The sequence below is a fragment of the Staurois parvus genome, unplaced genomic scaffold, assembly GCF_062004578.1.
Source record: "Staurois parvus isolate SC_StPar_1 unplaced genomic scaffold, SC_StPar_1.0 ptg000056l, whole genome shotgun sequence".
In the NCBI taxonomy this organism is placed as follows: Eukaryota; Metazoa; Chordata; class Amphibia; order Anura; family Ranidae; genus Staurois; species Staurois parvus.
In genome coordinates this window covers 10,105,228-10,118,817 of record NW_028317852.1, presented here as the reverse complement: position 1 = coordinate 10,118,817, position 13,590 = coordinate 10,105,228, and the positions used below count along the sequence as shown (strand labels likewise).

The window sequence follows — 13,590 nt, the reverse complement described above, 5'->3', positions numbered from 1 at the left end:
GCACAACAACAAATATATTAAAAAAAATTTTCTAATGCATTGTTACAATGCATCATAGCACAGGTGCACAATGCACACCAGCGCATGCGTGTTATACCCACCATAATGTGTGCCTGCTGGTGTGAGTCAGCCCTAAAGGATTTGAGAATATAAGAAAAACATGGAAAATCACTTCACTTCAATTACCCTATTCATATAAAAAGAAAATGCCTGTTTAATATGTTCTGCACATGATTCGAAAATACAAAAGTAAGGACAGCATGAAGGGGGGGGGCACCTCCCCATCCTGAACTATACCAGGTCACATGCCCTCAAAATGGGGGGGGGGGGCCCTTGATGGGGACAAGGGCCTCTTCCCCACAACCCTGAGCTTCAGGGGAGTGACTTATCGGAATCTGGAAGCCCCTTTTAACAAAGGGACCCCCAAATCCCAGCCTCCCCATGTAAATAAGTATGATGCCGACGACCCAAACACAAGAGCTTCACACCCAACGCTGACTTCTGCAGTCTGAGACCTCCGCCGTCTGACAGTTCATAAATAGCTAAGGGGCGGGGCCACCCAATAACCTCACAGGGTGACCCTGCCCCCCCTTGTGACGTCAACCAACCGGGGCTACCCCAAAGCACCCCTCGTTATGTTGAGGGCACGTGGCCTGGTGTGGCTCTGAAGGGGGGGCTGCATGCTCGGATAAGAGTCTGGTATAGATTTGGGGGGGGGGGGGGCCTGCTGATCCATTTTGGACTGATTTGAATTCCAATCGTTCCTTAAACTGGATTTCGTTAGTAAAAAAATGTTACAAAAAAACTGATATTACTTTTTTTTTTGGACCCAAATCGCATCAATATAGATGAGGATCTGACTTTGGAGGCAACATCCATTAAAGTCTATGGGCACAAGTCATACAGAAGTTGCCTTGAAGTAGTACAGGAACCTTTTCTAAAGTCAGAGAGACGCCAGTAGTGTAACTAAGACACCTCCCATTGACTAACATGGGATTTCACATATGTAACTTGGGGTCTGAGAAGTCATATCGTTGCAGTGTGAACTGAGCATTACTATATCCAGAGCTGCAGACAATTAGCTACTGTACATATGTGTAAACTTTCAAACCTGCCAAAAGATTTGTAATACGGTTAAAATGTTGACACCTAACTACAAACTCACCTGTGTCCTACACAATTCGATAACACATGGAACCCATGGATCCAATACCTCTCTGTGCATTAATGACCCTTTCCATTCTATTCTTTCCTTTGTTCTTTTTACTCTTTGTACTGCTCTGCATTGTCTATTCTATGTCGGCAAGGCAAGATATACTTGACCTTGAATTGGCCACGATTTATGGCTTGTCTTAACTGCTAAATTGTTGCGGTAGACATTTTTTGTTTTGACGTTTGACTATCTGTATATGTATATACACATACACGATGGCACATTGTTCATTGATATTGCTTGTTTTACTTAAGTCTTTTTCTTTTGTAAAACTATTCAATAAAAACCATTGAAATATAAAAATGTTGACACCTCTGCCACACTAAAGGGGACACCTACAGTATGCTTTCTGGTTCAGCTTTGCAGCTTCTTGTGTTACCCCTTCACCTCAAGTCTGCTCACTGGTAATATTTCAACATCCCCACACTTTAGATTGCTCACCCATTCCCTATTCTATATAATAAATAAATAAAACTAAATGCCTATACATAGACTTGACAGTATACACTGAACTTTCAGTGACAGAATACAAGTTTATTATGTTATACAGGAAAAAAAAAGTCAAGGAAAACACTTACTTGTGCAAAAATCTTCAATATTTGTCCAAGTGTCGTCAGATTGACAGGTAATGGTTGTACTTTTTTCGGGAATTTCATAATAACCAGTATCACGATCACAAGTGTAAACAACTGTTTGTCCTGTGGTTCCAGATATCTCCTGAACTGGGATTGTGTTTGGTTTAACTGGAGGGGGCCCACAATCGCCTATAAATAATTGTAGAATTTAATAAGAAAGCTGAAGAGATGAACAAACTACTTTATGCAAATGTTTCATAATTTAGAGAATAGCTGACAGTGAATCACTTATCAGAGGGTAGTAGAGGGGCTGCAACCAGGCATTCAGGAGGAAATACTGCCATAACCACCTTAAATCGCTTCAATACCAGGCACTTTTTTCCCCCTTGCTGCCCAGGCCAATTTTCAGCGCTGTCAAACTTTGACAATTGCGCTGGCATGCAACATTGTACCCATATCAAATAATTTTTTTTTCACAAAAATAGAGCTTTCTTTTGGTGGTATTTAATCACCACTGGGTTATTTAGTTTTTGCTAAATTAAAAAGTTTAGAAGAAAAAACATTTGTTTCTGGTATTCAATTTTGGAAATAATCTTTCTTCAAAAATTTAGGCCAAAATGTATTCTGCTAAATTTCTTTGGTGAAAATAACCAAAATCAGTGTTTATTATTTGGTTGGTAAGAAAGTTACAAACTAATTTTTTGAGGCCCAAAAATGTCAAGATAGTACAAATACCCTCCAAAAGACCCCTTTTGGAAAGTAGACAGTCTAAGGTATTTAGCAAGAGGCCTGGCAAATTTTTTGAAGTTGTAATTTTTGTAATTTTTTGGGAAAATTTAAAATTTTTATTTTTTTCAACTTTTTTTAATTAATACTATCAGTACAGTGTCATCATATAACTGGTGTGGCGGTGATCAGGGACACTGATTAGTGACATTGTTTGAAAAGTTTTGTTTTTTTTTATTACATTTTTCTTTATGATTTTTTTCCCCCCTGCGACCAGAGCAATACAATGTTACCATAATAAACACTGTAAAAAAATCCTGATTACTTGCCCAGAGTAGTAAATTATTTTTTACACATTATAATTGCTTACACCACTGTATTTCACTGGTATAAACAACCATTTTTACTGACTGAAACAGATTCATTCAGTATAAATTGCTGTGATTAGGCACAGCCAATCACATGGTGCAGATGGGCTGTGATTGGCCCTCTCTGTACCATGTGATCACTGCGACCAATCACAGCTAGCAAAACAATTGTAAGTAATGAATGGCATGAAATGAAGCCCTAATTTACAATTGTTAAATGATCATCTATGATTGGTCACAGCAATCACGTTATTGTCAGTGGGATGGTACAGTGATCAGTCAACAGCTGGTGACAAATCATGCAGCAGCGCAGCCCCACGGCCATGCCCAAGGTGTGGTTTGGGAGGTTGCTTGGCCGGAACAACAAAAGTCTGGTTAAACCTGTGGTTGGTAGTGGTACAGTCTACCAAAATCGACAATTTTTGATGAAATGTAAAGCAAAGTATTGTGGATGTAGCAATTTGTACTTCCCTCTTCCTGCCACCATTGCACAATTTACATGGGCAGTAAAAATGCAATCAACCACCTGTTTTTACTGCCAATCCCCCCCCTCCCTCACTCCATGTAATCGAGACCTCACACTTCGGTGTATAAGCCATAAGCCACAGCACTCATCAAATATAGCTCTGGCTGTAGTATCCAGCATATACAAAATCAATGAATTATATACAGCCTGGCAAGCAATAACATTTTTACTTGTAAGAATTTAAATAGATGTTTGTGTCCGGAGTTCCACCTTAAAGATTACACATAGTTACAGGTGACAGCTGAGGGATCATATCCTATTCCATCTCTTCCCCCATGCCATGTGAGATTACTGCACCTAAACAAAATTATTACCTATAATGGTGCTATGATGAAATGGGAAAGGGTGGTAGATATTGGGAGCGATATATTTCAGGGAGTGCTTCGTATTGGGTAACATGCAATAATTCCCATCCTCCCAACTATCAGCAATTATTGTCGGAGTGCTAAATTGCTGGGTCTGAACTTTGTCACATAACAGGGCAGGGGGAGCATGGCGAGTCCTGCCTAATTATCGTCTTTTGGAAAGAAAGTGTTGGATTTCATTGAATGGAGTGTGTGTATAATATCTATCTCTCTCTCGAGATATATATAAAAAAAATGTATATATATATATATATATATATATATATATATATATATATATATATATATAGATAGATATTAGATATAGATATAGATATTAGTAGAAAAAAAAAAGTTTGTTTAAAAAGCAAGTAATATGTAATGATGTTGAGTGATCCTAAATCCACGATAGCTAAAAAAATGGTGTCAATAAAAAGGAGGGTACAAGGAAAGGTATAAACTAAAATGCAACTGAACAGCTTGTTAAAACCCCATACTTTATAAGTAATACAAAAAATTTAAAGATGTATGGAACTGGATACAACTACATACTGATGCACTTGTGCGAACCATCAGTGTTATACCAAACAAGTTGGCCATACTGGCCACTTTTTACAGTTTAATTATATATATGTTTGCATATGGATTTTTTTTTTTTATAGGTATTGTATGGTTGTATCGGTGTTCTATTCCAAATTTTATGTTGCAGTCTGTATACCACAAGCCAGTAATAATTTTTTTTTTGGGGGGACAACCTACTGGGATTCTTATTATTATTGACAGGAATTTCATATTTTTAGGGTAGTTCACAAGGTACTGGCTTTGGTGCCTTTTACTTATGGAGCCGTCATAGCACTAGTTCTCGCTTTCTCTTTTTGTAATAGGCATTCACTCCTTCGTGAGCTTCTTGGTATTTGTTTTAGTTGGGCAGCGCCAGCTGTCAAGGGTTTGTCTAGCATATGACCCGTTACCATGGTGATAGGACCAGAATTGACACCACTCGCTACCAGAAATGATGGCTGGAGTGCAAATCCAGCCTAAAACTTCCAGTTTTCGTCAGGTGCGTGCATTGCATACACCAACTGCTGGAGTTCTGTCCCCCATTTTGGATTTTTTTCTATGATACTGTGGCCAGTGTTTTGGGGTACAAGAGTACCTGCTAAGCAGGGAAAAGAATCAAAAGCAATTGCTCACTCAGTATAGAGCACTGTATTGTATAGAGCTCTGTATTGTTACCAACACAGAGCTCTAGGTTTTGATTTGACACAGCCGATCGACGGGTCCCAGCCATGAATCAATTGCTGGGATCAGCTGATGAACTTTCGCTGTGTTAAACCACAGAGTAGGCAGGCGAGGGGGCTCATGTGCACCCCAATCCCGGAAACAGGCAGCGATGTACCAGTATGTTACAGTGCCTGTAGCTGCCACTGCAGTAAGATTACTGTGGCAGGTTGGCAAGTAGTTAAATTATTCAGACCCCCTTCACTTTTTCAATTTTATGTTGCAGCCTGATAATACAGTTGTTTAATTTTTTTTTTCATTAATCTACACTTAGTACCCCATAATGACAAAGTGCAACCAGAATTTTAGAAATGTTTGCAAATAAATGAAAGGAAAATATCACATTGGCATAAGTATTCAGACACTTTGCAACAATTGACATTTAGCCCAAGTGTTTCCCATTTCTCCTGATCGTTGCTGAGGTGTTTCTACACCTTGATTGGAGTCCACCTGTGGTGAATTAAATTGGCTGGACATGATTTGGAAAGGCACAAGCCTCTATATAAAAGGCCTCACAGCTGACAATGCATGCTGTATCAGCAAAAAAAAAAAACAAAAAAAACTACTAGGTCAAAAAAGAAGTGCAGAGCTCAGAGATAAGATTACTGCAAGGCACAGATCTGGGGAGGACTAAAAAAAAAAAAAAAAAAGAATTCTGCTGCACTAAAGCATAGTGGCCTTCATAATTCCTGGCACAACCAGGAGTTCCAAGCGGGCTTTCATGTGTTTTGCATTTAGGAGAGGCTTCAGTCTAGCCACTCTGTCATAACGCCCTGATTGGTGGAGGGCTGTGGTGATGATTTTCCTATAACTTTGTCCCATCTCCAAACAGGGTCTCTGGAGCTTAGAGTGACCATTGCATTCCTGGCCACCCTTCTCCCCCAAATGCTCAGTTTAGCTGGGTGACCAGCTCTTGGAAGAGTCCTGGAAACTTGCTTCGGAAACCATTTTCTTTTCCTTCCTGTCATCCATCTTTATAATAACTATGGGATGATAGATGCAGAAATATTTTGTGCAAAACACAGATTAGGGATAACAAAAAAATATAATTCAAAACTTACAACAGAGAAAAATAAATAAACTTACCCCAAGCACCATTAAATAATGTAAAGCACAGTAAAAATGTAAATGCCCATCCAAGGGTATATGGCCTGGAGAACATCTTGACAAATCTGCACAAAAGCATAACAAAAAAAAATAATTAGTTGACCACGTTTAGTTTTGCATTTGCCAGTTATATTTAACATATAAAATGTTTAATAAGCAATTGGTATAATAAGCAATAGTTCAAATACAGTTACATATAGAGAAACGCAAACATGCAAGTGAATAGGTTTAGGACATAACAGGGGACTAGTGAGGGTATAAAATAGGGTGGACAACTTCAGCCCTCCAGCTGTTGTGGAACTACATGTCCCATGAGGCACTGCAAGACTAACAGTTACAAACATGACTCCCAGAGGCAGCGGCATGATGGGCTGCAGCTGCCCACAACTGGTATTAATTATATGAACTATCGATAGTATCCTGGATTTTAAAAAGTGCAGGTTCCAGGAATGTCTTGCAGATCTAGACTTGTCTACCTTGTAATAAACCAATCTGAAACAAACTGACAGTAGGAAAATATGAAGATTTTGTCTTGTATGCTTGCTCCAGTTCAGCAATTTACAGAAGCAGGATTACAGCCTTGGTGCCTGCATCTTCATCCAATTCATTACCAGAGATAATATTGCATATTCTGTGGTCTACACTACTCTACACACTATTACTACTCTGGAATACAACCTATACTCTGAATACCAAGACATACATTCTATAGGTCAGTTTATAGCAGCTTTAAAAGCGTTTTTCTCCACCCCCACCTCCCAGGTCAAACTGGCATCATTTTTATCACCTTCCTTCCAGATGTCCAAATGGTACGCACCAGGGTTGTCCGCTTTCCCTTTTGTTGTTTATACTCTGGCCATAGCTATTAGATCCAATCTGGATATCCATGGGATATGCACCCATAACAGTGAATTTAAACTGTCCCTGTTCGCTGATGATATCTTGCTGACAGAGCACCACACTACTTTACCAGTTTTGCATCGTACTTTACAGCGCTTCAGTGCCCTGTCGGGATATAAGGTTATCGTGTCTAAAACCGAAGCATTACCACTCCATATACCATATAAAATGTTATCTTCCCTTCAGTTAAATTATCCATACCGGTGGTGCCCCCATGCCTTGAAATATTTAGGTACCAACCTTACTTCCTCATACCACTCCCCTTATGCAGCTAATTTCTCCCCCTTGTTTCATGCACGTTCTCAATCCTTAAAATCTTGGGACAATGTTGCCACCTCCTTCCTTGGACGGATTAATGTACTAAAAAATTACCATATTGCCCAAACTCCTGTATCAGTTTGAGACACTTCCTGTTCCTATTCCCATGTCCAAATTACCCTCCCTTCAGAAGTCTTTCCTCCACATCATCTTGAATAATAAATCTCACCGGATTGCCCGTACTGTCCTCTCTCTCCTCGATCTCAGGGGGGTCTGGGGGCCCCAGACATTGTGTCGTACTACTTAGTTACTCACCTTCGTGCTCTTGTCTCATAGTCCTCCCAGCACCCCCCTAATAAATGGGCCGAGATAGAACAAGGGTGCGATGGACTTAATTGTAGCCGTTCACTCCTCTGGTCTATGACCAACATTACATCTCCTCTCACAAACATTTCCTACTTCGACCCATGCAGTTCACGTTATCTGTATGGAGGCGGTGTAGGGTTAAATTTGCACTGTCTTCTTTGTGTTCCCCCTTGACCAATGTCATATTTAATCCCTGTCTCCCAGATAGCCTGGCCTCGACCCGTGTGCGCCCCTGGACCGAGGCCAATCTATTTCAGTTGCAACATTTGGTTCATCCAGCGACTCGCAAACTTAAATCCTTCTCCGAGATTCAAAAAGCCACTCGTATGCCACCCCACCAACATTATATTTATTTACAGATACGTCATTTCTTTTCCTACAAAGCCTGGTCTTTGACTCTTGAGAAGCCTACCCAGTTTCTATTGATGTCCACCTTTATATGCGTAAATGGCCCCGAATCCTCCAATGTGACATTGCCTTGGATCAATGGAGCAGGATTTTGGGAGGCTGCCTCCAGATCTTCTATATGTGTAGTATATAAAGAAAATACTTATAAAATTCTAAAGTTTTGGTATAGGACCCCTGAGGTTCTCCATGCTCCTAATCCAAATGTATCTCCTGTCTGCTGGCGCTGTGGCGAGAAAACTGGCACTCTCTTCCACATTTTTTGGACTTGCCAGTACATTGCACCCTTTTAGAGAGAGGCCCTTAACCTTCTACAGCAACGTTTGCAAGCTCCTATTTCATTTGAGCCCATCCACTTTATGTTGGGCCCACCTTTTTCAGGCCCCTCCAACTTTGCAAGGAAAACTTTCATCCCACGTTTTAACGGCGGCCAGGAGAACCATTCTAATACATTGACTTTCTACAACACCTGCTACGCTATTGGAATTGGTGAAGGTTATAGCAGAGATTAGAAAAATGGAGTACCTCACTGCTTTGCGTGCCAACTCTGTTCCCACTTTTGAAGCAGTTTGGGAACCATGGGATACTTCCAATTCCGACTTGTCTGAAAATGGTAGCCAATTCACTGCTACGTATTGACATTGTATGTATCTGTGTACCTCTCATTGATGAGCCTATTTTTTTGCTGTTCTGTGTCCGTTATATCGTGTTTCTATGCAACTGTTTGTTGTAAACGTTTGAAAATCAATAAAAAGTAATTAAAAAAAAAAAATATTAAAAAACATTTAAGTAACCATAAAGCCCCTTTTGTTTTTAAAAGCCCCAGACGTTCCTAATATCATCTCCACTTTAAATACGGTTTGGGTTAAAATTTATTTAGATTTTATTTTATCTGGACAAGTAGATTGTCATGGAGGGACAAGTAGATCGGGACACCAATTTAGTTCCTGTACAAGTAGTTTTTTTCAAAAATTTCCACACCCCTGTGAATGCACCAAATAGATTAACTCATGTTGAAGTTCATATATTTGTTGGTAAAGTCAGAAATATACACGTTAGCCAGATCAAAATTTAGAAATATACACTTTAGCCAGATCAAATTTAGGTCAGTAGGAAGTGGAATACATCTCAGAAGTATCTCAAACACACCAATCAATGAACTGCGAATGTTCTCAAAAGAATCTCAAACTGATACAAAAACACAAGCGAAATGCACCTGAAAGCAATATGCATTTACCCATCGATTTATCCCCTATCCCATGGTAGGATCACATGGTCTTTTTAGGCATCATAGACAACACTTAAAATACAAAACATATTTTATTGCTATTGCAGGTCCAGCTACAGCTGACAATCAGGTGATACATCATCGTGGGGAGGTACAACCACTATTGAGAGAGGAGATTCAACATAAATTCTCTTTAATCAATCTGTAACCTGAAGGTTGAGCTCAATAATGTGCTATACGTGTTTCGCGAGGAAGATCGCTGCAAGAGCTACAGTACAGTTTTCTAAATGGGTAAAAACAGGAGGCATGAAACACACACACACACACACACACACACACACACACACACACACACACACACACACACACACACACACGTTCAATTCCTATCACCCAACGCCCGAGACATGTAGTTTAGGGCACTAGGCAGGTAATTTTTCTTTCTACCTTTAGCCCTGCTGTGGGCAAGCAGCGGACTCACCTGTCAGATGGAAGATTTTGGGCGGCAGCGCTGCCCCCGATTGCTTCCACACAGTGCCAACGTCCGCTCCCCTCAGTTGTCCTGACCCGGAAGTGACGTTATGTCACTTCCGGGTCTCCGTTAAGAGATTCCCAGCCATGGAAGCCGAGAAAAGAATATAATGTGGTGCGATGTGCACCGCATTACATTCAGTGGAGAACAGGGAGACATGCAGGGTCTTTTAGACCCTGGATGCTTCAATAAAAAGAGAACCTGTCACCAAAAAATCATCATATAGGGGACTTTGTCCCCTATGTGATGAGGTAAAACAAAAAAAAAAACTTTTTTTTAAAAAAAGTAAAAAATTAAAGTTACACCCAAGCACATACCACCCCCCTCAAAAAAAAAAAATTTAAGGCCCCCCACCTTGACATATACGCACGAACGTAAAAGCACACGCCGGGGTGCCTACGCATGAAAAACGTTGATTGCATTACACGTCACATAATCGCCGTGCACATCAGAATGAGAGCAATAATTCTAGCACCAGACATCTTCCGTAACACTAAACTGATGATTTATAAGGAGCTTTAAAAGTGTCGACCTATAGAAAATATAGGATACTGAAGTTTGTTGCCATTTTATGAGCACGTACAAATTTAAGGTATAACAAATTGGATCTCCATTGACTCGCTGCAACCTCTTTTATATTTTACAAAAAAAAAAAAAATAGGGTAGTTTGTTGCTTTTTTTTTTAATGCCCTAAAACTAACTTACTTGTATATTTTACTGAACGTTTGCAGTAACATCATGCGACATAAAAAATTGGCACTACCACTATTTTATTCTCTAGGGTCTCTGCTTTCAGAAAATATATAATGTTTGGGGGTGTTGTGTAATATTCAGGCCTAAAATGATTTTTTAAACTTGTGCAAAAAAATGCAAAAAGGGCTCTGGCAGTGAAAGAGGTAAAAAATAAGCCCGACACTCCCCTTTCCTGTGGAGCAGCCAATTGGTGCTCATTACACTGCAAGGTCTCTCCCCTCCCTGCTAGTCCCCATGTGCGGTGCTGGAGACTGGCAATGGTAATCAGTAGAATGGCACAGAGGTGCGCCTGCAAGAGAGCGTACAGGGTATCCAGCGCAACCAAGGGGGTTCCCCAACAGGGAGCAGCCCCTAGAGGAAACCTCCTTCCCACAAATGGACCGCACAGCCTTATGGTTCACAGAGATGTGTAGCAGCGCTACTAGCCACACATCTGCCCAAAAGGTGGCCCAAACAAGGCAGCCATCCATAGTCTCTTCACCATCTATGCCAAAAGATAACCATATAACAATCTAACAGATAATGCTAAAATATGCTCTAATAATAGACAATGCATATTCCTGTGGCTATGCAGAGCCATACAAAGCAGTGTGCAGGAGCTGACCAGGGAGAGACCTGTGTTGTTTATAAACAGATCTCTCCCCCGTCGGAGATACTCGGTGATCACTGGGTGCCAGCGAGAAATCACCAGCTAGGACCCGGTGATTGACAGACCAGACTGCGAATGGTGGCGCATGTAGGCTATACACACACACACACACATTTGTGCACCCGTGCCACCCTGTAGCAGTATTTCTGCTATAGGACGGTGAGGAAGCAGTTAACCTCCTCGGCGGTATGATTCTTTCTGATTTTTTTGTGCTGAAAGCGGAACCATTTTTTTGCATGGAAATATGTAGTTTTTTTATTGTAGGCTGTAATTTTTAGGAATAACTCACTGAAATCTGTACGAACAAGAGTCTATTAAACATCCCGGGTAGGATAAAATTTGAAACACAAAATCATAAATTATAATTTAATAAATAATCATAAAAAATAATAATATAATCATAATAAATTTAATTCAATAATATAATCAAACCAAAAACACTGAAATTTGAAATACAGAGGCAAATTCGCACATCGCTGAGCAAAGTCGCAAAATCGTTTAGTGTCTGATGACGAATTTCCCCACGAATCATTGTCACTCAATTCTGCAAGTGGTTCTGATTTACTATCGCTGTTCTAAAACCGCTTTTGACATAAAAGGGACGCTTTTTGGACGCCATGGACTTTTCTAACTTTCCAGGCAGAAAGAACATTCAAAATGCAGGCAGGGCACAGGACAAAGCACTAGGGACAAAATGTATGTGAAATGCATTGAAACAGCAATGACAGCAAAAATGAAATTTTTTAAAAATGTCAAATTTCCCGCCGGTTCCAGCGCCCGTACGTCCCGACGTCACAGGGACCGGAACACAGAAGCCGGATGCCGGCATCGGCCAGAGGAGATGGCCGGGGACGCTGCAGGGGACACATCGCGGGAGCGAAGGACAAGGTAAGTGCTGCAGGGACCCCCTGAGCAACGTCGCATGGTAAGCCAGAGTGTAGCTCGGGGTTACCGCTCTTGGTATAGAAATTTTACCCCGAGCTACACTCGGGATTACCGCTAAGGAGGTTAAAATTTTTTTCTCTTTTCTATTGGCAGTAAAATATAGCTTAACCACTTCAAATACCTGGCACTTTTACCCCCTTCCTGCCCAGGCCAATTTTCAGGTTTCAGTGCTCTCACACTTTGACAATTGCGTGGTCATGCAACACTGTATCCAAACTATATATTTTATAATTTTTTTCTCACACAACTAGAGCTTTCTTTTGGTGGTATTTAATCACCACTGGGATTTTTATTTTTTGCTAAATTTTTAAATAAAAAAAAAAAAAAAATACACACACACAAACACACTTTTTCTTTGTTTCTGTTAAAAAAGTTTGCATAAAAGTAAAACTGCTACAGGGCAGAGGGAAAAGTGGTTAAGGTACTCCTCCATGTTGAGTGTATGTGGCCTGGTATAGTTTAGAGAGTATCACACATGCTCCCCCTCCCCTTCCCTTTCCTAGCCACCCAGACTGCATGAGAGCCTGGCATAGAGCCCCCATGGCTTAGGGTTGACCTCAGGATTTTTTCTTCTTTTTTTTGCAATAGGTTCCCCATTAAAATTCAAACCAGACTTGAATATTGAATGGTCTGGTATAGAGTCTAAAATTTGGAGGGGACCCCATGCCATTTTTTTTTTTTTTAAATGGGGTCTCCCTTAAAACTTGAGGGACTAGTTTGAATTGGGGGGAGGGAATGGGTGACACCATACACTGTTTTTTCACACTGTCACCATTGTTTGTTACTGGCCATATTTACATTGTTTGTTACTGGCCATGTTTACTCATCATCCTATGCTGACAGCTGAACAGGCAGCGATGAGTCACTGATTGTTAGTTGTCAATGGGTGCCAGCTCTCCAAGTAGTAAGTCTGCAATTTCTGTTGTAAAACTGCAGTGGCAGCCACCATATTTATTTCATCATGACAGGGGCTTTTGTTTACTTTGCTTTTGTGACTGAAATAGGTCACAATAAGCCAGGTCCCAATTTTTCTTTTTTTCTTGTCTGTAATGTGGGAGAGTCCTTTTACTGGCCATATTTCTTCCTCGTGATGAGCCCATAGGCTCTCAATTGTATAAATTACAGGATCTGCATAGGGGCCTGTAGTCTTAAAAGATCAGTGCCATAGCTTCAAAAAGCAAGAAGTGGTCATATGACTGGTGAGCGGTACATGGAACATTTAGAAGTTAATGGCTTCTAGTACTAGCAGAGGATAGTGTGCTGGAGGATTCGGATAAGTGGTTTGGGGTTTAGGCTCCATTCACACTTCTGCGACTTATCATGCGACTTTTGGGTCCATGACAAGTCAAACCCCCCCCCCCCATGTTTCCCAATGGGTGCCATTCATATCTTTGCAACTTCAAAGTAGTTTCTG

At 40.6% G+C, this 13,590-nt stretch overlaps 1 protein-coding gene across 3 annotated transcripts in view; it reads right to left on the bottom strand.

Moving 5' to 3' along the window:
- LOC149469994 (C4b-binding protein alpha chain-like) overlaps positions 1–13,590 on the bottom strand; it is a 230,459-nt gene that overhangs the window by 199,113 nt on the left and 17,756 nt on the right. For all 3 annotated transcript variants that reach the window (XR_016311453.1, XM_089668329.1, XM_089668330.1), the window contains exons 2-3: positions 6,120–6,205; positions 1,792–1,977 (exon numbers count right to left, since the gene is read on the bottom strand). Coding sequence is in view for 2 of the 3 variants with exons in the window: in XM_089668329.1 (XP_089524455.1) it covers positions 1,792–1,977; positions 6,120–6,195 (262 nt within the window). In the remaining variant the exon portion in view is untranslated. The remainder of the gene's footprint in view (positions 1–1,791; positions 1,978–6,119; positions 6,206–13,590) is intronic.